Source organism: Anabrus simplex, chromosome 2 (assembly GCF_040414725.1).
Source record: "Anabrus simplex isolate iqAnaSimp1 chromosome 2, ASM4041472v1, whole genome shotgun sequence".
NCBI lineage: Eukaryota > Metazoa > Arthropoda > Insecta > Orthoptera > Tettigoniidae > Anabrus > Anabrus simplex.
The window spans coordinates 587,650,377-587,675,870 of NC_090266.1; the positions used below are offsets into that span (position 1 = coordinate 587,650,377).

General features: G+C 40.0%; 1 protein-coding gene across 1 annotated transcript in view; it reads left to right on the forward strand.

Moving 5' to 3' along the window:
• Window positions 1-25,494, forward strand: part of iav (transient receptor potential cation channel subfamily V iav) — a 262,128-nt gene that overhangs the window by 94,276 nt on the left and 142,358 nt on the right. Inside the window, exons 9-10 of the mRNA XM_068226013.1 lie at window positions 21,472-21,688; window positions 24,203-24,364. Of these exons, the coding sequence (XP_068082114.1) occupies window positions 21,472-21,688; window positions 24,203-24,364 (379 nt within the window). The remainder of the gene's footprint in view (window positions 1-21,471; window positions 21,689-24,202; window positions 24,365-25,494) is intronic.

Here is a 25,494-nt window from a genome sequence, read left to right on the forward strand (position 1 = left end):
GTTATTTGTTGGTGCATTCAGTTTTCCCAATCCCATATTTATATGTCTGGTAACATAAATTAACTTTCCTATTTTCAATCCTACATTGTTCATAATCAAGCTAATGTTAGTAATTTGATCTCTGGTTCCTCTAACTTTACGGAAATCAGCCTGCTCCTCAGGTAGTTCTCGATCTACATACTGCCGAACTCCATTTTACAGGATCTTGAGCATAAATGTAATTGAGATAAGTGTAATTGTTCGGTAGTTCGAACTATCTTTAGAACTGCCCTTCTTTGGTACTGGTATGAACACTCAGGGCCGATTTCAGAAACGATGACCAGTTTTAAGCCTTGTACAACGTCTAACTAAACAACGTCTAAATCGAGCACGACCTTCCATTGCGTAAACAATGTTCAGTCGATGTTTTAACTAGACATCGCTTAAAGTTTCAATATTGGTTTGAAAATGGAGATAAAAGTATCTTTCATGCAACTCTTTGCTTGTCGCAACCAATGAAATTCGTCGGTGCGCGCGCCGAACGCCAGTCAGCTGTTTGTCTTCCTACACATTACTCAAATATGGCAAAGCATGAGCATGACTTGCCCAAATATTAGAGTATCGCTTTCGGTGGAAGTTAAATCTCATAATATTATCGACACTAAAGCGATACGCCACCTTACGGGGAAGTGTAGCTTTGATTATAGCGTTGTTACAGTGAGTATAATCCACTTATAAATACGGTAGCTTCGACGAAGGGAAGATGAAGCAACAGTAATGTGTAACCGAGTGTGTTGTACGGGACATGTAGATGTAGCTTGCATTCTGGAAATCTTAGGTTTGAAACGCATCATCGGCAACCCTGAAAATTGTTTTGCGTAGTTTCCCCACTTTTACAGCAGGCAAATACTAGGGCTGTTATTATGGCCACGGCTCTTCCTCCCAATCCTCTTTAAACAATAATCATCACCATCACGACCACTTGCCTTTTCCTATCTTATAGTTACCGAAAACTTATACGAATATATATAAAAAACCTATACAACCTAATTTTTAGTTTTCACTATTATGTGTGCCAACGGCCGTAGCCATGTTGAAACACCGGATCCCGTGAGATCTCCGAAGTTAAGCAACATTGGGCGTGGTCAGGAGTTGGATGGGTTGCCACGCGCTGTTGGTGGGGGTAAGGGAATGGAGGAGCGGAAAGGAACTGGCCACCCTACCGCACGTAAACTCCGGCTCAGGAACACCTCTGCGGAGGTTCGGACCTGCCTTCGGGTAGAATAACCCTTACCTTACCTTACTATTATGTGTGTTTACTTGGCAGTAAATATAAGTGAAAATCTCCCGGTTGATGTATGTGACAGCCCTCTGACGATCGGGACACGTAACTCCGATATGTATGTAAATAGTCGAAGTGACCTATAATTCCATGGAAATTACCTCATGTATATAATAAAATATATCGGTTGCCAAAAATTGTTTTCAAGTTGACAATTACTGGACTGTCCCTTTGTCGGTCTCAAGAAACAAGTCTCTCGAAAAGCGAAACCTTATTTTAAGATCTATCTCCCCGGACATATCAAATGAATTGCTGCGATTTAGTAGCGGGCGACCCACAGAGAGGCCGTCGGACTAACATTTCTTCACGGAATCGTCTCAACATGATAATACAAATGACATGTCTCATGGTACATAAGTTAACCTCTGATTGTGATTCACACCTCTCATTTGAGGTTAAACAGTGCTCTCGGCAGTGTTTAAACATGACCGGTTGAACATCGGTTTTAGACAGTGTCTAAGTGATACATAACGTCTCTGCAATGCGGCAGCCATACTTAGGCATTGTGTAACCGTAGACATCATCTACATACCGTTTCTGCAATCGGCCCTCAGTTTTTCTAATCTTATGCCCACTGCTGTGTTTTCCATATCTGCTGACAAATTGAATGCAGCACTTTCAGAGCATCCTCTCCTAGGATATTTAACAATCGCGCTGAGATTCCATCATATCCGCTTGCGTTATTGTTTTGCAATCATTTCTAGGGCCCACTTGACTTCACTTTCTAGGGCATATGGTTCTGAATCTGAAAAAAACAGTAACTTCATCATCAGGAGTATTTAATTATATTCTATACGAACCATATACATATTCCCCCCACCTTTTCTTGATCTTCTCTGCTTCTGTAAGAACTTTACCATTTTATCTTTTATGATTTCATTTCTTGCCTCGAATCTTCCTCTGATGTAAAGATCCCTCATGTTACCCAGTCTGTTATTTTCCTCAACTTCCTTGCACTGTACATTAGAAAAGGCAATTTGTCTTTGTCTAGCTAGTTTCTGAACTCTGCATTTAATGTAGACACCTTCGATTTTCCCCCTTTCATTTTCGTTTTGCTTATTTCTTCTGCTATTTGCAGTGCTTCATCCGATAATCATCTGGCCTTCTTGTTGATCTTTTTCTTGAGAATATGCTTTTCTGCTGTGTCCTCAACAAAATAGCACATCTCTAACCATAGCTCTTCTGGGACTCCGTCTCTTAAATCTAGACCATTAAATCTGTTTCTAACCTGTACTGTGTATTTAAGAGGTATATTATTTAGGACATATAGGCCTATGATGATGCCTTTGCTGGCAAGATGTAGTGTTTACAGTGCACTATGTCTTCTGGTATGGGCTATATCAAATTTGTTACTTTCATTGACCTGTCCCAGTCTCATCCTTGGCTTTGACAATATGAAAGTGACTGAGGTATGAGTGATGCTAGTAATACCATTCCTTATGCAGCCAGTCCCTGTTATGAATGGTGTGAAAATATCGCTCATAGGGTCGGATGTTGCATGCATTTCAGTGGGCTTGGTAGACTGATATGTCATAGCAACGGCTGGTTCGATGAGGAAAGCTACGGGAAACTACCTCACTCCAAATTTCCCTAGTACGCCTCTTCAGTGACGCCTAGGCTATTTATGACAGCTGTTGGCGGAGTTGCAGAGGATCAAACCAGCCTTCGGGCTGAATACCCAACATACATACAGGCCTATGATGATGGTTTGGCTTTGTCAATCCTTTTCATTTTAAGCCGAAATTTGAAAATTAAGCTCGTGATATGATCCATAATCAGCCCCAGGTCTTGTTTTGTTTGACTGTATAGCGCTCCTCCGCCTCTGACTACAAAGTAACTAACGTAGTAGATATGATTCCGGTATTGACCACCTTGTTAGGTCTAGGTGTATAGGGATCATTTGGGCAGCTGGAACAGTGTTTCGGGAATGAGCAGTGAGTGGTCCTGATAGCATTCTAGTAGTCTCAGCCTTTCTTCATTTGTTGTTGTACCGAGGCCAATTCTTCCCGTTACTCCATCTACAATTTGATTTCCCACTTTGGCATTTCAGTCGCCAATAATGAAGAAGACATCCCTGTTTGGTGTTAACAGTAGCAATTCTCGTAAATCTTCATAGAACTGGTGAATATCTTCCTCTTCATCTTCGGCGGTCGGGGCGTAAACTTGTATGACTGTGATGTTAAAAGATTGGCCTTGAAAACGTACAGGGATCATTCTATCAGTTTTTAGGTTGCACCCCATTATAGTGCTACACGCCCTGTTGTTAATTATGAAGGCAACTCTATTTTCCCTTCGGTTTTCATGTCCAGACTGGTAGACCATGCAGTTATCTGTAGCAAATTCATCCATACATCTATCTCACTTCACTTATTTCCAATACGTAGTAGAGTCACTAAGTTCGTGGACTGGCCATCTAGTGTCACTGTGGTGCACTAGAGCGGAGAATTTGCACCACAAGATATTACCGTGACAGTTCTTTGCTAGTCCCAACAAGAGGCAGTTGCGTGCATACAGTATAAGCAGAACTACGGTCTAGTTGAATGTCAGCGGCGGAACTTGAGAATGTCGTAGTCTCAGACACGGCGTTTGAAATTGCCATGTCTAAATCGCCCGGATCACTATGACGGGTAAAAGATGCGAAAGGACGGGTCAAAAGACTATAATTATCCTTGAACTGTTAGCACCAGTCTACGAATATATTGACTGTAGTGCGTACACAGGTGTACACTGTGTTGCCTACATTGTAAGCGCCAGTCAAAGAATTTATGGACTGCAGTAACTTAAAAGCTCTTCAGTCTATCGAACACGCAGGTTAAATATTATACTACAAAATACCTGTAAAACACGTTATTAAACAAGGGATAAAAATACACACTATTGAACAAAGAACATCATCAGATTCCATCAAATCACACTCAAATGTTTGGAAATAATATTTATGTTTATCTTCTTCTTAATCTGTTTATCCTCCAGGGTCGGTTTTACCCTCGGACTCAGCGAGGATCCCACCTCTACTGCCTCAAGGGCAGTAACCTGGAGCTTCAGACTCTGGGTAGGGGATACAACTGGGGAGAATGACCAGTAACTCGCCCAGGCGGCCTCACCTGCTATGCTGAACATGGGCCTTGTTGAGGGATGGAAATATTGGACGGGATAGACAAGGAAGAGGGAAGGAAGCGGCCGTGGCCTTAAGTTAGGTACCATCCCGGCATTTGCCTGGTGGAGAAGTGGGAAACCACGGAAAACCACTTCCAGGATGGCTGAGATGGTAATCGAACCCACCTCTACTCAGTTGACCTCCCGAGGCTGAGTGGACCCCGTTCCAGCCCTCATACCACGTTTCAAATTTCGTGGCAAAGCCGGGAATCGAACCCGGACCTCCGGGGTTGGCAGCTACTCACGCTAACCACTACACCACAGAGGCGGCATTTTATGTTTATCTCTGTTTTATATTTAGGAACTTAAATCAAGTAGCGAATATTTAAGATTAACTTAAGTATTATATTTAAGCGGTCCGCCTACTCATTACATATATATCTTATTAAATCTAGTACATGTTTGTTCCCCTAAGGGACATCATCAGCTAGAATAAATCGTACAATATATAAGGTACAAAATTACACTAATAGATTGGTAAGACAAATTAAAATACACTTTTATACACAAGGACATTTAAAATAAAATATTTGCAAACTTTGTTAAACTTTCGAGTCACATAGTCAATAACATTGATGTGAATTGTTAATTAAAATTCTTGATGACTATATGACTTGAAACTTTAACAAAGTTTGCAAATATTTTAAAAATCCTTGTGTATAAACGTGTATTTTAATTTGTCTTTCCAATCTATTAATGCAATTTTTGTGTCTGATATATTGTGCGATTTATTATAGCTGATGATGTTCCTTAGGGGAAGAAATATGTACTAGATTTAATAAATTATATATTGAATAGGCGGACCGCTTAAATATAATATTTAAGTTATTCTTAAATATTCGCTACTTGATTTTATAATCAATAAGGGATTTTATAAAATGAAGCTATTACATGTTATTTTAATAATGTTCTGCTTTATCCTCACTCCAGCATTAACTGCGGGGTGTTTGAATAACCGTTGCTTTGGGTTGCTCAGCTTAATAGGGGCACAACGTGTAGGTTGAATTTGGAGAACGGAGGTATGAGAGGCTAAGTAAACTCACTGAGTGAGTTCATATATTCGCATCACACCTCCATTTGCAGCCTTAGTCTCAAGATGTTCGCAGAGATTCTCCCAGGTCGTTTCCCATTGCCAATATCACGTATAATTGACTAGCCTAATCAGTTCTAGGTCCTAGTTCGACGCTGGGGCTACGTCAATGTAATAGGGCATTAGTCAACCGCTAATTCCTGAAACACTACGAAGACCTAGCGGAATTCATAAACACGCAAATATAATATCCACTGGACTGCTTTAAAGATTCCTGTTTAAACTGAACAGCGCTACAATTTTCTCACTCTATCGGCATTTATGCTCACGTACTTTATGACAATTTCTGACTGAATCATTCCTATTGAATACGCATTGAAAACGATCCTAGCTCACATTATAACATCAAAAGTTTGAAACGAGTCTTTTATAATGTAATATCCCTCAGTTTCCTCTATCATTAAAATCTCACACTCGTCATACTGGGTTATTTACCGTGAAGAAGTATTACATTTTTCTACATTCCATAATCACAACATGGTCTCGAACCGAGATCCTCTCCGATAATTATTTGTTTGGAGGGGACAGAAATCCTTTCGCGCCGTAATCCATACAGCAGGAATGTTCAGCCTGGGGACGCCACAACCCGCTCCACAACAGCGACAGAGCAGTTGCCGCATCACTCGTCCACGTAGGCAGTTGTTCGGTCTTGTGACCTCGCCAGCACCTGCTGCGGTTCGTGCACGCTAATGTTTAGTTAGACGGAAAATTAAAACAATCATTTCAGACACCTATTATCATTGCAAGGGAAACAGCGCTTCAGATACACGGAGAAAGATTACTGCTGTTTACGGTGAAGATGCAAACTTCGTATCGGAAGACCCATTGTTACAGACGAAAAAAGACTCAACGAGTTGGATAAAAGTAACCAAGGGGTGACAGCGGGGTAAAAACCTGAAGTGCTGAATATATCGTCCCGTAACGCGAGGAAACGCCTGAAGAGGCTTGGTTTGTATACTTCGTTGCGATGTTTGGATACCACATGAACTCAGTGAACGGAATTTGGTACTGCGGTGTCCATTTGTGACTCCTTACGAAGGTACAATGGACATTATCTATTTCTGAAACGTCCAGTGACGGGTGATGAGAAGTGGATCATTTATGATAACACTTTAAGGAAAAAGTCATGGCGAACAGGAGGTGAACCTACATTCACAGTTGCCAAACCAGATCTCCATCCCAGAGAAGTACTGCTTTACATTTGGTGGGATTGACAATGCATTCTCCACTACGAATTGCTTCTTAATGGTCAATGGTTAATTAATGGTCAGTTCAGTGAGATATTGTTCTCAGCTGGAACATATGAAAGAAGTCATTCATGAGGAACGTAATTTTAAGGCTTTTCAGACTGTGGAAAAAACTATCCATACATATAAAATAACATTTCCTGACTGACTGATTCACCATCGCCTAGCCAAACCTACTGGACATAAAAAAATGAAAGTTTGGAGATACATTTATATTAGGGTGTAGGTGATCACTAAGGGAGGATTTTTGGATATTCCGTCGCTAACGGGTTGAAAAGAGGGGCTGAATTTTCAAAATTAGGATATCTATATCTCAAAAACTTGAAGCTTTACAGACATAAACATTGGTATTTGGAATCTCCTTTAAAAATAAAGAAACACATATTGTTTGTTTTCAGAAAATTCCATTCAGGGGGGTGAAAAGGGGGGGAAAGGGTTTGAACAGCTTTTATGAGGAGACTTATATCTCAAACAGTGAAGATGTTACAGACATGAAAATTGGTATTTGGAATCTCCTTTGAAAATAAAGAAACACGTACTTTTGTGTTTTTGGATGATCCGATGAATAGGGGTGAACAGGAGTGACAAACGATTTGAATTAAAAAAAAGACTATATCTGCAAATTATCTCAGATACGTAATATATTATAGCTTGAAAACTGGTATTTGGAATTTCCTGTAAAAGTAAAGAAACATAAAATTTTTCGGAAAATCCATTTAAGGGGAACTGAAAAATGGGGTTAATTTTTAAAATTAGCATATCTACAGTATATCGAAAAACTTAACATGTTGCAGACGTGAAAATTGGTATTTGGAATCTCCATTAAAAATAAGGAAACACGTATTCTTTGGTTTTCGGAAAACTCTTTACGGGGGAGGGTGGAAGAATTGAAAAATTAGTTGAATTATTTGTATGAGAATATATATATACACAAAAAATCCGATTATGTTACAAACATGAAAACTGGTATTTGGCATCTCCTTTAAAAATGAAGAAAAACGCGTTTGGGGGGGGGGACAGATTGGTAGGGGAGATGAAAGCGGAGATGAATTCCTTTTACGAGGATACATATATCTCAAGACTGAAGAAGTTACAGTCGTGATAATTGGTATTTGGAAGCTCTTTTAAAGAAACGGGTACTGTTTGTTTTTGGAAAATTCACTTGAGTGGGGAGTGTGAAAGAAAGTGGAAAAAATTGATTTCTTTTTCTGGAGAAACTTATATCTCAAAACTGAAGGTTACAGACATGGAAATTGGTATTTGGAATCTCCTTTAAAAATAAAGAAACACTGCTCTACTAACCTACTTCCTTCTATCATATTAACATAGATAAAATGTAAACATGAACACAGGTATCCTTGCACTGGAATGACCAGGAGTTACGTCGGCAACTTGTCCCTCTACGCCATTAAGTAGGCATGCATACCTCCCAGGCATTCTAACTGGTGATAAGAACGAACGTCCCCACCAAACACAAGTACAATATTGGAATGCATGAAGAAATTCACTGAAAAAAAAATTCACTGAAGGTACAGACGTGCAGACATGAAAACTGGTATTTGGAATCTCCTTAAAAGTATTGAAACACGTATTTTTTGTTTTCGGAAAATCCAGTTTAGGGGCTGGAAAGAAGTGGAAAAGCGGGTGAATTTTTAAAATGAGTACCGGTATATCTACATTATATGTCAAAAACTTAACACTTTAGAGACAGGAAACTTGGTATTTGGAAAGTCCTTTAAAAATACAGGAACATGTACCTTTTTTCGGAGGAGGTACTTGACGGGGAGCGAAAAGATTTGAAAAATATTAGAATTTTTTTATGAAGATACTTATACATTAAAAACTGAAGATGTTACTGACATGAAAATTGGTATTTGGAATCTCCTGTAAAAATAAAGAAACATATATATTTGTTTTCACAAAATACACTTGCTGTAGATGGGGGTGTGGGAAGGACTTTTCAAGGGGTTTAATTCTTTTTGTGGGGATACTTATGTATATCGCAAAAACTGAAGATGTTACAGATGTGGGAATAGGTATTTGGAATATCTTTTAAAAATAAAGGAACATGTATTTATTTTTACGACTTGAGAGAAGACTGTTTCTCACATGTACAGTTCTATGTCGCATGGTCGTCTTAGCCCCCAAAGGTAACACCATAAACATGTTTTACTAAATATTTCTGGGGTAAATGGAACTCAATTTTTGGGTGAGTTTTTATACTTCATGAATTTTCAGATAATGTCTCAGTACAATGCCGAGGAACGATTACTTTGATCAAATTACGAAATCCACGCGAGCGAAGCCGCGGGTAATTGCTAGTAACACATATAAATTTAATAACAGGTATGCTATAGTGTTATATGTGTTATAATAATTAGTGTTTTCGACAGACTGAAAAGCCTTCAAGTTACATTAACTAAGTCGAGACTGGAAAATATGGCTTCAATCTTAACAAACAAAAATCAAGAGAAACGGCCAGAATTTGGTGTTCCATCATATCAACGTGAGACCACGCTTCTCTATTGCGACTCGTCAGAAGTTGCGGTCTTTTGGCTGAGAAGTATTGCCTCACCTGCCTTACTTCTCTGATATCGCTTCATCAGATTATTATCTCTGCAGAATTTTCTGAAAGTTAAACGCCCTATTTCATTAGAGGACTGCAGAAGAGCCATCGAACAGTTCATCCAACAAAAATCTGCAACGTTTTCGGGTTGGTCGATGTAATAATGTAGATTTAGAGAATTGGAAACTGGAAATATTATTACTTACACCCTAATATAGATTTGAATAAATGCATTGATGTTTCCTTTTACCTGCATACCAGGCACTCGATTGAAAGAAAGTTTACTTTGTTAGATTACCCATGTTTCCCATTGCACCTATGGTGCTGCTCTACTAACCTATTTCCTTCTATCCTATTTACATAGATAAAATGTAAACATAAACACAAGTATCCTTGCACAGGAATGACCAGGAGTTACGTCGGCAACTTGTCCGTCCACGCCTTTAAGTAGGCATGCATACCTCCCAGGCATTCTAACTGGTGATAAGAACGGACGTCCCCACCAAACACAAGTACAATATTGGAATGCACGAAGAAATTCACTGAAAAAGCTACATTACATAAGTCTTTCACAATGTTGGTCCTCTGACACATTCCGAGTGGTACAGCTGCCCGTATTCACTCAGTTTTATGCAACCCGCAGATTATAGCCTAACCTAAAAACATTGACCTTGGCTACTCACAGCGAAGTCTGGTCTTACTACGCTTTCTAAAATTAGTTTATTCGTGTCAGCGAACTCAGCATTAATGATATAATACCGAATGATTGTAAAGATTCGTGGAAATTCGGTATCACAGAAACTTCATGTACAGAGAATATGATGGCTGAATGACTAGAAGTATTGTTGATATAACGCTCGCAAACGACAGCTCGTGATAGCCGAGCGTGCTTGAAGCTAGAAGAGGAAACGGTATTGCTTAGTTGTAGGTTTGAGTCCTATATACGACGATTTTTTATTTCGTTGTTAAATGTTCGTGTGAGTCACGTCTTTGAAGACAAATATAAATCATGATCAGTTCTCATGTTGCAGGTACTCTGTTATGTTCATCTCTAAGTAGCTCTTCAAAGAGCTATTTGCAGTAAAATAAGCTATTACCGACAGAGGTGCAACGGGCTTGTGCATAGCCATTCGATTCTTTCTTTCTTTCTTAATCTGTTTATTGTCCAGGGTTGGCTTTTCCCTCGGACTTAGCGAGGGATCCCACCTCTACCGCCTCAAGGGCAGTGTCCTGGAGCTTCAGACATCAGATCGGGGGATACAACTGGGGAGAATGATCAGTACCTCGCCCAGGCGGCCTCACCTGCTATACTGAACAGGGGCCTTGGTGGGGGATGGGAAGATTGGAAGGGATAGACAAGGAAGAGGGAAGGAAGCGGCCGTGGCCTTAAGTTAGGTACCATCCCGGCATTTGCCTGGAGGAGAAGTGGGAAACCACGGAAAACCACTTCCAGGATGGCTGAGGTGGGAATCGAACCCACCTCTACTCAGTTGACCTCCCGAGGCTGAGTGGACCCCGTTCCAGCCCTCGTACCACTTTTCAAATTTCGTGGCAGAGCCGGGAATCGAACCCGGGCCTCCGGGGGTGGCAGCTAATCACACTAACCACTACACCACAGAGGCGGACCCCATTCGATTAATGAAGGAAATGTTAAAAATGACCACCTCCTTGCTTGCTGCAGCGTATGTGGTGGAACCTGCCTGCACATTGCTGTAAAGATTACTATGTGCTGTTGCGTGTGTCCTACGTATGAAGTACTGTACAGTCGTTCTTCGAGTCGAACGTGCGTGGTTGTTTGGTTGAATGGGTGTGTCATAATGCTGACAGTAAGTGTAGTGCGCTTCATTCGTTGCAGCCGTTTGCCATATACAAGTCGCATGTTATTATTCCTTTCTGATGTATGCTTTCTTTCTAAAGGTGAAAAAAGACTTTGAGGCTTAAGGAAGTTAAACCTTAACAAGTTAAACCTTAACAACGAATGCCTTAAGAGTATAAAAATAAAAACCTCGTAGCTGGATTTGAGCTCTGAATCCGTAGGAAAAAATCACATTCTGGCTGCGGTTAGTATCATGTAGCCACTCCAGACGACGAAGAAGAGGTCTCGTATCTCTGTACTAATGGAATAATGTACGCTGTCGCTTCGAAACTGATCATGTATGTTACAAGTTCTGTACGCGAATGTGCAGACAGGTTTACCTTGCTGCAAACACCACAGCGTTCTAGAGAATCATGTCTCTCTTAAGCCCAGATACTTGCAACCATTCCCTACGAGTGGAGTATGTACCTATTACTTGATTAAGTGAGTTCAGCATTATGTTTCAGGTGGTATTCACAATAAATTTGTCCGTAGTCGGTGCTTACGAGGCGATAAGTATTATGGCTGCTTATTGTAACTTCCTTAGAAGAATATCTGAGACTTCGGAAAGTCAAGTCTTCGTAAAAGATCCTACAAGGGTACAAAATGAAAATTTAAAAATGCATGACTCAAAACATTTCGAACTCTCGCTGCTCCTTGTAGCTTATCCACGTACATCTAACATGCCTAATTCCTCGCAGCTACTTCTTGCTGGCACGTCTCGTTTTTACAACTCTCTATTCACGAGGAGAGCGAAAGTTCCCGCTTCGTAAAGTTACTGATGCGTAACAGCTTTATAGACCAGTTTTACGACTTCATTGAACGCTGTAACGGTAGTAATTACATGGCGTAAGCTATCACATCTGCTGTACAGCATTTCCCTGCCATAGATTATAAAATACTGTGAAAAACGAGTTTTTATCCATTTCGATGTGATGAGACTGTACAAAATGACGGTGAATTGACATGTCTGTGATTGGTCCTAACCTACCGTATCACGTTTTCTATGATACCGTGACCACCCTTTTCTGTCAAAATAAAATGACCTCTTGAACCAATCAGACAAAATGTTATAAGATATTGCGCAAGATAGGACTAAGAGACATTCAATTCCTAGCTGGTTGCATATGTTTGGGAAAAATAGGGGCAGCTGTACCACCCGGGCATATATATTTTTTTGCTAGTCGCTTTACGTCGCACCGACACAGATAGGTTTTTGGCGACGATGGGATAGGAAAGGCCAAGGAGTTGGAAGGAAGCGGCCGTGAGATAAATTAAGGTACAGTCCCAGCATTTGCCTGGTGTGAAAATAGGAAACCACGGAAAACGATCTTCAGGGCTGCCGACAGAGGGATTCGAACCCACTATCTCCCGGATGCAAGCTCACAGCCACGTGCTCCTGACCGCACGGCCAACTCGCCCGGTCACGGGTATATCAATCTAATGACTATGAATAATCAATACAAACAAATAACCATCACCTAGTAACACAGCCGGGCTGAGAGGCTCAAGCGGTTGAGATGCTGACCTTCTCAACCCAACTTGGCAGGTTCGATCCTGGCTCAGTCAGGTGGTATTTGAATGTGCTCAAATACGTCAGCCTCGTGTCGGCAGATTTGCTGGCACGTACAAGAACTCCTGCGGGACAACTTTCCGGCACCTCAGCGTCTCCGAAAACCGTCAAAAAAGCAGTTAGTGGGACGTAAAAACTATAACATTATGATTATTCTAGCAACATACCATCATCATTGAACTAACACTAAACACAAGTATTGATATACACAATCCTTACAACTGGAAGACACAAAGAATAATCTCATCGAGAATTGAACTGGTCCGCCTCTGTGGTGTAGTGGTTAGTTTGATTAGCTGCCACCCCCAGAGGTCCGGGATCGATTCCCGGCTCTGCCACGAAATTTGAAAAGTTGTACGAGTGCTGGAACGGGGTCCATTCAGCCTCGAGAGGTCAACTGAGTACAGGTGGATTCGATTCCCACGTCAGCCATCCTGGAAGTGGTTTTCCGTGGTTTCCCACTTCTCCTCCAGGTGAATGCCGGGATGGTACCTAACTTAAGTCCACGGCCGCTTCCTTCCCTCTTCCTTGTCTATCCCTTCCAATCTTCCCATCACCCCGCAAGGCCCCTGTTCAGCATAGCAGGTGAGGCCGCCTGGGCGAGGTACTGGTCATCCTCCCCAGCTGTATCCACCGACCCAGCGTCTGAAGCTCCAGGACACTGCCCTTGAGGCGGTAGAGGTGGGATCCCTCTCTGAGTCAGAGGGAAAAACCGGCCCTGGAGGGTAAACAGATAAAGAAGAAGAGAATTGAACTGGATCTACCAAATAAATGCATGCACTCTACATTGTCTGTTTTCCGATTTCATTTTCCAGAAATCCCACTTTAAACATTAATTTTATGGTGTTCTCTTAGTAAGTCTAACTTCCTTAAGATTTGTTTCATTAATTAAAATATTTGTCTTCAAATATAACGGGCAATGCCCAGAAATTAATATAAAACAGGCCCAGTGTGTGCCTACAACTCACAACAACAAAAATCAGCCTCAAAATGATGACTCCTGATGGCTCTATTCACATATTTACAAACTGGATAAATTTACAACTATATCATAATTTTTATATTAGTTTCCCAGGTTAATACTCATATACAAGATCATTTGCAAGTAAAATTTCTCACCCTACCGCATCTGTAAAATGGAGCTGAGAACTGACCAACCCCATCCTTTTTACTCTTCCATGACGTCGTGATCTAAAGAAACCGGCTCCTGAAGTCCTTGGTTCTGTAACATGGACTATGTTACACTCACAGTTGTCTAGGTTGTTGTATGTTATTATTGTGGAATAGCTTATTATGTAAGTAAATATGGAGGCAATCGTGTTACTATTATGCGAAAATTATTTGCTAATATTGTAATGTACATATCCAGATTGTTACAAGTAAGTTGGGCATTTCAAGTATTTATTTGTAAAATTACGTAGATATATTAGTGGTAAGAATCAGACAGAGGAAATGTGGAAATAGAAATGGAAATGTGAACTTTGCCTACGTGTTTTATCTTGGGTAAAACCATGGACACGTATATCCAGGTAAAAACAGCCACGTGCATGTGATGAATACAGAACGGAAAATTTGGCAGGCTGGGTTTATCAGAGCACCTGGGTATGAAAACGTGGAGTGATGGAACGGAACGGATTTCGTTTTCAGTGAAGTATGAAAGGTGAATAGCGAGGACATATATACGTAGGAAATGTAAGTATGAGAAGATTGCTTATTTGGATTCATAGAACGCGTGTGACATTAGTTATATTGTTCGATGAATATTTGTTGTGTGATAACTCTCACTCCGTACTATGGACGAACTATCGTCAGTCTATCAGGCTATGTGGGAGTAGCTTCATAAATACTACCAAGTGCATCATGTTGGGTGCCACTTGATGTCAGTGGTGACTAGGAGTATCCTGCACGAGAGAGGAAAATACGACGCGAGTTTGGAGACATCTTCACAGGAAGGTCGGACTGAGGACGGTTCTTTAGTTCTGGAACATGATACTTCAAATCCAGGAACGGAAGCAGGAAGCTACATAAGTAAATAACCATCTAGTCTAAAGCGGGTAACAAAGAGAAGAGTTAATATGTGGGATAACGGTTGGTCTGATATTTACAAGAAAATTGTAAATATTAATTTGTAAATTGTATGTGATCTTGCTCTTTAATACATAGATATATTAGAAACAAACAGTACTTACATTTATTTGTGCTAGCCTTGTAAGGATGCTCCTACTATTTTCGAACCTTAGCATGGGGTACATCACTGCAAGTAAAGCGTCCCTAGAAAGGCTTTAAATACTCCCACCTGAGACAGCAGTTTCACTTTCTAGTAAGCAAGGCTCAGTTAGCAGAGTGCAGCTCTATGAACACGAATTGAGTGAAATCATTTATGTTCTACCATTTATTATTATTATTATTATTATTATTATTATTATTATTATTGTTTAAAGATAAGGGATCCTATGGTGACCTCCAGCGGCCATTTACCTGCAGTTTTTGCAAATTATTATTATTATTATTATTATTATTATTATTATTATTATTATTATTATTATTATCATTTATTAATTTATCCACTTACTTTAAATTAATTTCATTCGAAGTCGCCAAGTGATAATTACATTCAATTCATATTTTTTAAATCATAATGTGACCTTGCCGCGGTGGAGAGGCTTGCATGTCCCAATGAAGCAGGTAGCCGAGCCGCAGGTGCAACCATATCGGATGGGTATCTGTTGAGAGACCAGACTAACGAATGGTTCATAGAAAGGGGGGTAGCAGCCTTTCAAAAGTTGCAAGGGCGGCAGTCTTGATGGTTGACTGATATGGCCTTGTAATAATACTTAACATGGCTTAGCTGTGTTGATACTGCTACACGGCTGAAAGCAACAGGAAACTACAGCCGTAACTAACTCCCGAGGACATGCAGCTCTCTCTGTATGAATAATGTACTGATGATGGCTTCCTTCCAGGTAAAATATTCCGGAGGTAAAATAGTTCCCCATTCGGACCTCCGGGTGGGACTACGCGAGAGGGGGCAATCATCAGGAAGATGGATACTCACATTCTGCGAGTCTTAACCTGGAATGTTAGAAGTTTGAATTGCTGTAGTAGGTTTGAGAATATGAAAAGGGAGATGGATAGATTAAAGTTAGATGTAGTTGGTATAAGTGAAGTACGTTGGCAGAAAGAACAGGATTTCTGGTCAGGCGACTACACAATTACCAACATAAAATCAAACAGGGGAAATGCGGAAATGCAGGAGTAGGTTTAATAATGAATAAGAAAATAGGGCAGCGGGTAAGCTACTATGACCAGCATAGTGAAAGGATTATTGTGGTCAAGATAGACACCAAGCCAATGGCCACCACAATACTGCATGTCTATATGCCTTCTAGTTCAGCGGATGATGAAGAAATCGAAATAATGTAGGAAGAGATAGAAGATTTAATACAGTATGTAAAAGGTGATAAGAATCTAATTTTGATGGGAGACTGAAATGCAGTGGTAGGCCAAGAAAGAGAAGGCAATACAACAGGAGAATTCGGATTGGGACAAAGGAATCAAAGAGGAAGTTGGCTGGTTGAATTCTGCACCGATCACATTTTAGTCCTGGCTAACAATTGGTTCAAACACCACAAACCACGGCTGTATACGTGGACGAGACCTGGAGACACTGAAAGGTATCAAATAGAGTTCATTATGATTAGGCAGAGATTCAGAAACCAGGTGTTGGATTGCAAGACTTTCCCAAGAGCGGCCGTGGACTCTGACCACAACCTGTTGGTCATGAAATGCCATCTGAAGTTGAAGAAATTGGAGAAAGGAAGAAATGCAAGGAGATGGGATCTACACAGTTTGAAAGAAATCAGTGTGAGGGATTGTTTCAAGGAACATGTACTAATTGAAAAGAAAAGGTTGAAGGAAACACAGTAGAGGAGGAATGGAGAATCATGAAGAATGAGATCAGTAAGGCTGCTGAAGAAATTTTAGGAAGAAATGAAAGATCACCTAAGAAACAATGGACAACTCAAGAGATACTAGACCTGACTGACGAACGACGAAAGTACAAGAATGAAAAAAATGGGCAGAAAATAATACAGCGAATAAAGAATGAAGTAGATAGAAAGTGCAGGACAGCTAAGGAAGAATGGCTGAAAGAGAAGTGCAAGAATGTTGAAGGTTGTATGGCCCTAGAAAAGGTAGATGCTGCATACAGGAAAATCAAGGGAACCTTTGGAGAAAGGAAAAGTATGTTTATGAATATTAAAAGCTCAGATGGGAACCACTTCTAGGGAAATGACGAGTCAGAAAGATGGCAGGAACTTATCCAACAGTTATATCAAGGTAAAGAAGTAGATTATAGTGTTCTGGAACAAGAAGAGGCTGTTGATGCTGATGACATGGGAGACGCTATTTTGAGGTCAGAATTCGACAGAGCTTTGGGAGACCTAAGTAGGAACAAGGCACCGGGAATTGATGACACACCTTCAGAATTACTGACTGCCGTAGGCGAAACCAGCATGGAGAGGTTGTTCCATTTAATGTGTAAGATGTATGATACAGGAGAAGTGCCATCTGATATTCGGCAGAATGTTGTTGTACATATTCCCAAGAAATCCGGTGTTGACAAGTGCGAAAACTACCGCGTTATTAGTTTAGTATCTCACACATGCAAAATTTTAACACGTATTGTTTACAGAAGAATGGAAAGACAAGTTGAAACTGAGTTGGGAGAAAATCAATTTGGCTTCAGAAGAAATTTGGGAACACGTGAAGCAATCCTGACTTAACGTCTGACTTTAGAGGACCGAATTAAGGAAGACAAGCCCACGTACATGGCGTTCGTAGATCTAGAAAAGATATTCGATAATGTTGATTGGATCAAGCTGTTTGAGATTTGAAGGTTATCGGGATCAGGTACCGAGAAGGGAGTTTTATCTACAATTTATACAAAAATCAGTCTGCAGTGATAAGAATCGAGAGCTTTGAAAAGAGGCGGCAGTCCAGAAAGGAGTGAGGCAAGGCCGCAGTTTGTCCCCTCTCCGTTTTAATGTTTGCATAGAACAGGCAATAAAGGAAATCAAAGTAGAATTTGGAAAGGGTATCAAATTTCAAGGAGAGGAAATCAAAACCCTGAGATTTGCCGATGGTATTGTTATTGTATCTGACTCTGCAAAAGATCTGAAGAAAATGCTGAATGTTATGGACCGAGTTTTGCGGGAGGAATACAAGATGAAAATAAATAAGTCCAAAACAAAAGTAATGGAGTGCGGTCGAACACTGTCAGGTGATGCAGGAAATATTAGATTAGTAAATGAAGTCTTAAAGGAAGTGGATGAATATTGTTACTTGGGTAGTAAAATAAGTAATGATGGCAGAAGAAAGTATGACAGAAAATGCAGACTAGCACAAGCACGGAAGGCCTTTGTTTAAAAAATATTTGTTCGCCTCCAACTTGATATAGGAATTAGAAAGATGTTTTTGAAGACTTTCGTCTGGAGCGTGGCATTGTATGGAAGTGAAATATGGTCGATAACTAGCTCAGAAAGAAAGAGAATAGAAGCTTTTGAAATGTGGTGTTACAGCAGAATACTATAGGTGAGATGGATAGATCGAATCACGAATTAAGAGTTACTGAATCGAATTCACATCTTACGACACCCGGGTCTTGTTACAGTTGGTTTTTGAGGGAAGTGTAGGTGGTAAGGACCGTAGGGGTGGACAAGCAGATTAGAGCACATATAGGATGTAGTAGTTACGTAGAAATGAAAAGGTTAGCACACGACAGGGTGGCATAGCTGTATCACACCACTCTGTGGACTGATGACTCAAACAACAACAACAACAACAACAACAACAACATTACTATACAGTAATTCTTTTGATGTTACAATTAACGCCCAAGCCTGGGGCAAATTATTTAAGCAGATTACAATTGTCGCCCAACAGTGGTACAACGGATAGTGGTATATTACCGTTCGACATCTTGAAGCTGTCCGCTGTCATCAGGGCTGGTCCACTCGTTAGTTAGCTCACGGAACGTCTTTCTCCTTTGATTGATGTGCGTCACTCGAACAACCATTAACACCCAAATATTTGAATTGATTTAATTGTTAAATAATTACCATTTTCTCTAGTCAGAGACTACTTTGCTCAGCCCCGCTATTTGTGAATAAATATCGTCACACTGTTTATATCTCCACAGGAGCGGTAAGCGCGGTCGTGAACATTATTTTATAACTTAGTTCAATGTTATTTATTTAGTTACGGTCGTCAGTTCGTGTTTATATGACCATGCCTAAAATTCTCGTATTTGCCGCGACTAACATAACGATGATGATTTTCTCTCTGACAATACAGCGTACAAAATTAAATAGGCCTATGAATTTAGTCCTTTAACACAACATTTCCTTCTGTAAGTTCAACTACGCGGTTTGATTACTACCGCACTGACTATGTTTACTTTCTTGTTAACCATCGAATATTTAGTGCTATTTCCCTCGTAACATGTAACATAAGTTGTTTTCACCATTTTGATAGAAATGATCTCTTCGAATCGCGATTGCACATGTAAAGTTCCGCGAAACTGTGCGCAAGCTCTTCGCGACACAAAGATACACCAGAATAGACTAGAATATAAAAGACGCGAGTGTAAAAGACTTTACTAGAATAGGCAGTGAGTATAAAAGACTCGATTACAAACGACTTGCGGATAATAGACGCTGCCTTTCCGTTTTATGTACTCACTGATTTCCTCTCACTTACGCTCTTCTGGGGTCTAATATTTTCTCTTCTTCGCCAATCGGCTTGGCACACGCGGGATATGCTATGTCCTATTCAGCGGTGTGAAAATAAGATTGGTGAAACTTGGACGTTTTCTAAGAAAAACATTCACTTCAACTGACCAACCAGCGATTAGCGAATTCTGGCCCAACTAAGGGTACCGTAATATTTTATTTCATTGTTCTAGTCCATTTTTTCGAATGTGCTTAGTTCATCATCATCATCATCTGTTTACCCTCCAGGTTCGGTTTTTCCCCTCGGACTTAGCGAGGGATCCCACCTCTACCGCCTCTAGGGCAGTGTCCTGGAGCTTCAGACTCTTGGTCGGGGATACAACTGGGGAGTATGACCAGTACCTCGCCCAGGCGGCCTCACCTGCAATGCTGAACAGGGGCCTTGTGGAGGGATGGGAAGATTGGAAGGGATAGGCAAGGAAGAGGGAAGGAAGCGGCCGTGGCCTTAAGTTAGGTACCATCCCGGCATTCGCCTGGAGGAGAAGTGGGAAACCACGGAAAACCACTTCGAGGATGGCTGAGGTGGGAATCGAACCCACCTCTACTCAGTTGACCTCCCGAGGCTGAGTGGACCCCGTTCCAGCCCTCGTACCACTTTTCAAATTTCGTGGCAGAGCCGGGAATCGAACCCGGACCTCCGGGGGGTGGCAGCTAATCACGCTAACCACTACACCACAGAGGCGGACATGTGCTTAGTTACTAAGCATTTGTTGCCGGCTAAATTTTCCTTTCTCTAGTTTGTGATCGGCCGTCGTATTTTGGCACGCAGATGCACTCTTTCACTCATAGTTTCCACCTCTGCGGCAGCCTGTCTCCGCTTCTGGTTGAACCTAGCCTCCTTCTAAAACAAAAGGGTTTAGTCAACAGGCGATCTTTTGCGGGTAAGTCTATGTCTCTATTATTTAGCACTGTCCTGGCGACATGATTATTCCTCCAGCTGTCTATCTTTATTTTCCAAGCATGAAATACATCTATACATGAATTTATTAATATTCCCGTATTTAATTTCATATGATCGGGGCTGTAAGCGCTCGGTCACAGTACCATAAAAGCAAGTGTCTGTTATAAATCGCATTGAATATTACTACCACATACTCCCCCATGCATTTATTACCTATACTTATTTGCAAATGAATAATTTATAAAGGGATATGATGTTAATGGGTGACAATAGCGTAGCCACGATCGGCCGATGGGGGTTTACAGTTAAAAATGATGGTAGAACACTGCACGTTTATTTAGTTTAATGATTATTGTCAGTTTCTCTTTATTGTCTTTCGTAAAACTTCCATGGTGGGGGTTTTAAACCCCCCAGTACCCCCCTCTATGGGTACGGCCCTGATATGTGACTATTACCTTATTATCTTTGCATAGTAGTTCAAAGAAATGGAATGGAAGTACATAAGAAAATCAACCCTGGGTTACAAGCGAGCGCTAAGTGTTATTGAAATTTCCAGTCTAAAGTGATAGTGCTGAGACTATATTCTGAGTTTATAAATTTAGTGTAACATAATATTACGGTAAAATTAATCGTTTTACAAGTTTCTTTACAAAAATCCATCATCCTTCCTTTCAATGTGCAGATTATATTAATAAGAACATGAGGGTTTTGTCGAACTCTTGGTATAATTTCATCAACACATTACATCTAGTAGTAGCAGTCTCTGTGATTTAGTAAGTGGTTAAGGTACTTCGTTAATGTCGAGGGAAGGGAGAACATATGTGCTTGGAGGTCATTTTAGGGATTCTTAGTACCTTAAAAGCAATTAATTTAATGAAAATTTACAGAATTTTACTTTCCGAAATTTGCTGTCTTATCATGGTCACAATTTTCCTAATCGAAAACAATTGCGTTTCTTCACTTTGTTTCAGTGCAATCCGGTTGACTGGTCCCTTTGTTACTATGGTGTATTCGATGATTACTGGTGACATGCTTACATTTGGTATAATATACACTGTGGTATTGTTTGGATTTTCACAATCTTTCTACTTCCTCTACAAAGGATTCCCCGGTGTGAAGACTTCTCTGTATCATTCATATCCTTCAACATGGATGGCACTGTTTCAAATCACCCTAGGGGATTACAATGTAAGTATTTACGATTATATTCCATTAGAATATAAAATAGCTTTATATCAATACATTCATTTATAATAATGTAATATAATGCATACATGAGGAATCGGTCATCATACTTCATTTGTTGGCTGACCGAAGCACGCACGTTGCTTAGAATGCGACGTCATTTTTAGCGTTGATTTCCAGTACGAGATTCTCTGTGTATTCTTATGATTTCTTTAAATACACCTAACTGCACACGTACCAAAAGTAATGGGATGGCAGTACGTAACTTAGCATTAAGTGGTGCCATCACCTCAGGATGGGTTCGGAGTGCCCAGACCAGAATATTTGTAAAGAAATTGAGTCATTAATGTGAACATCTCCCAGCAGTTCAGCGCAAGGCAACGTGTGTTACCCGAGTTCAAACCAGGCGTTATTGACTTATGATACACACACAATACGCTTCGTTCTGTGAGGTCATGGGTGTATCTGGAATGTGTCATTAAAAGTATAATGATCACCACTGAATATTGCAGTGACCTCCACAGTTCCTTAACGGTCGTGAGTGAAGGTTTTCGGCTTGAATTATCCGTGGAAACTCACCAGCGACACTGAATCATACCACACCCATAAATAATGCAGGAGGTATCAGACACATACAACACGCATGTGCAGTGCTCTTTAGCTTCTATGGAATATGGAAGTAAAAGAAACCCATCATTAAGTGTCCCAGTTAATATCACGTAACCGAGACACAGAGGTTCAGCTAAGTTTGTGAAGTCACTAACTGAGCTCTGGAATTGGAAACATGTGGCATGTTCCAAGGCGTCAAGAGACAAGTTCTTTCGGACTGATGATAGGACGCCCATTTTGTTTAAAACCAATCACATTTCTCAGCAAATCACTGTGTAGGTTCATGATATATCCGTACTGGTGTTTGGTATGTTCAAATGACATGAGTTTGATGCACTTGATCGTCAAACCACACTATTGAACGGTGACCATTTCCAGCTATAAGTGTGCTTAATGTTCTCCGACAATGAAGAGATTTTCCAAAATGATAATACATCATCATATCGGATCGTGGATGTTCATGACAAGTTCGAGAATTATTTTGGAGAATTTCTACAATGAGTGTAACCTCCACGTTCACCTAATACCTGTTCAATCAATATAAGGTTCCTTTACCAGCAAATAACAGGGAACTGTAGGAAGCAAATCAGACCATGTGACTTGGTCGTGGTCTTCCCTCATCTTGTAGAAACTGAGCCACACCAAATTGCTGCGCCATTCTTCACTAAAAGAGAACCTATGCTTTAATAAATAGTTATCCCATCACTTCTTCATTAGCATGAATGTATTCTGTATAAAAGGATTTGACACAGTAATATCTCGCTTTAACCTGGTGACTCTAAATACTCTTAGACAACAAAGACATCGTAGAGCACAAGAGTTGGACTTCACAGGGTTAACTAGAGGTACCCCCAAAATCAAGCAAGTGTGTAGTTCTAGTGACTCCTTATATCGTGTTTGTAACCACGAGACCCAAGTCTCCTGAATTATTTCGAAAATTCCATATTCATTGGTTTAGACCTGAACCGCTGCCGTCATGTTGAGGAGCCAGTAGCGATTATAAGTTGGGTAATCAGAGGCATGTAAATGTTAGGAACTGAATCTACTGCGTGGGAAGACGATGCAACTCATTTGAAATGAGCCGACAAAGGTACGTAATTGTTAGCTGCACACTTTTCGTTTTGCTTGCTACACTTGGTCGAAATCAAAGAACAAGGAAGTTACTTAACACTTCATTCTAAAGTACTATTTAAAGGAGTGGAGGGTGGTGGGAGAGAAAGGTACTAACTGAGGTTTGAGAATATCATTTACCACCACGCAGACTGAAAAATTTTGCAGTCCAATCATCCTGTCAGGCTTCTAATTATGATTTTGTGCTTGATGAATGTGGAAAGCTGGACAAGACCGAAATCCGTGATAAATAGTGTCTCCTGCCTCACATGTACCCTAGTGTAGTCACCAATGTTGTAGTGGATCATTTTAAAATCATTCAATCACTATTATATCTTTACTACATGTGCCTACATCGGCAAACGTCCATTATACTACTACAGTACGGATGACCTAAATGAACTACCCATGCTCAGGGTAATGACCATTGCTGTATGTCGTTATCTCTCTGAAGTGTGCACGACCGTTGCACTCATTCGACAGGGCGCGACTTTATGTAACGTATTACGTACAGTACGTATGATTAAAAGTATTATATGTATCATCTTATAAGAAAGATAATTAGCTCTTTGTAATGTGTTTATTTATTTATTTATGTATTGGGATATTGTTGAGAGGAAATGCATCTGATATCAAATTCAACTATATTAAATAATTTCGAATTTATTAATAATTCTGCGAATTAGAAAGATATCTCAATTAAAACATACCGCAAGGTTTAGATTTTCCAAGTGTACTTATATTCATCAAACAAAAATTACTTTCGGTATTAATCACTCATTGTATATATGTTTGCAGTACGCAGAATTGAGTCTCACTACGTACCCTACAATGACGAAGACGGTATTTGCTATCTTCATGGTGTTCGTGCCAATTCTCTTGCTGAACATGTTGATCGCCATGATGGGCAACACATATGCCCATGTCATCGAACAGAGTGAAAAGGAATGGATGAAACAGGTAATTAAAAATACAAATATGAATCATTGTTGTCTGAAAGGTCTCCATATGGCACCTTTGTAAATAAATTTATCAATAAAAGTATTATTGAAATAGCGATGAAATTTTGTGAAGTAGAAAAAGAAAATCTTTATAAAAATAAGTGGTAACTATGAAAGCTTGTTCATTTCTTTCATCAAGATTTTGGTCGCTAACATGCAAGGAAGCCTAACAATTTAATTTCATATCAAAGATATCAACATTAAGCTCATGTTCAGTGCAGCTTCTCTACTTTACATAGTGCAACTGTATACCGGTAACACAAATACATAATTTCTAACGTGAGGAATCCTCTCCTTAATACAGGCTGAACTAAACTCTGTCCTTTTTACTGAAAGTGTTTGAAAGAGAAGAGGCCCTATGGCATTCTCAGTAAAGACTTTCAGTAAATAAATAAATAAGTAAATAAATAAATAAATAAATAAATAAATAAATAAATAAATAAATAAATAAATAAATAAATAAATAAATAAATAAATAAATAAATATGCCCTAGTCTGATGAAATGCACATTACATTTTATTCTCCAGTTTACCTCCAATTATTTACCCCAGGTGACAGATACCCAATCAGTTGTTTACGTTTTCCTACTTTTTTCATAAATGATATAATTTGGAAATGTATCGTTCACCTTCCTCGGTAAATAATTCTGTTCCCCAACTCCTCTTCCTATAAACGAATAATTGCCCCAATTTGTCCCCTTGAATTCCAACTTTTATCTTGTTATTGTGATTTTTCCTACTTTTTAAAAGTGTTACTCTAACATATTCGTCAACTAATGTCATTCCACGCCATCTCTCAGAACATACCGCTTAAGCGAGCAACTCGTCTCCTTTTTCCCGTCTTCCCAGCCCAAACTTTGCAATTTTTTTTTTGCTTGTGGCGTTACGTCGCACCGACACAGACAGGTCTTATTGCGAAGATGGGATAGGAAAGTTCTAGGAGTGGGAAGGAAGTGGCCATGGCCTTAATTAAGGTACAGCCCCAGCATTTGTTTGGTGTGAAAATGGAAAACCACGGAAAAACATCTTCAGGGCTGTCGACAGTGGAATTCGAACCCACTATCTCCCGGATGCAAGATCACAGCTGCG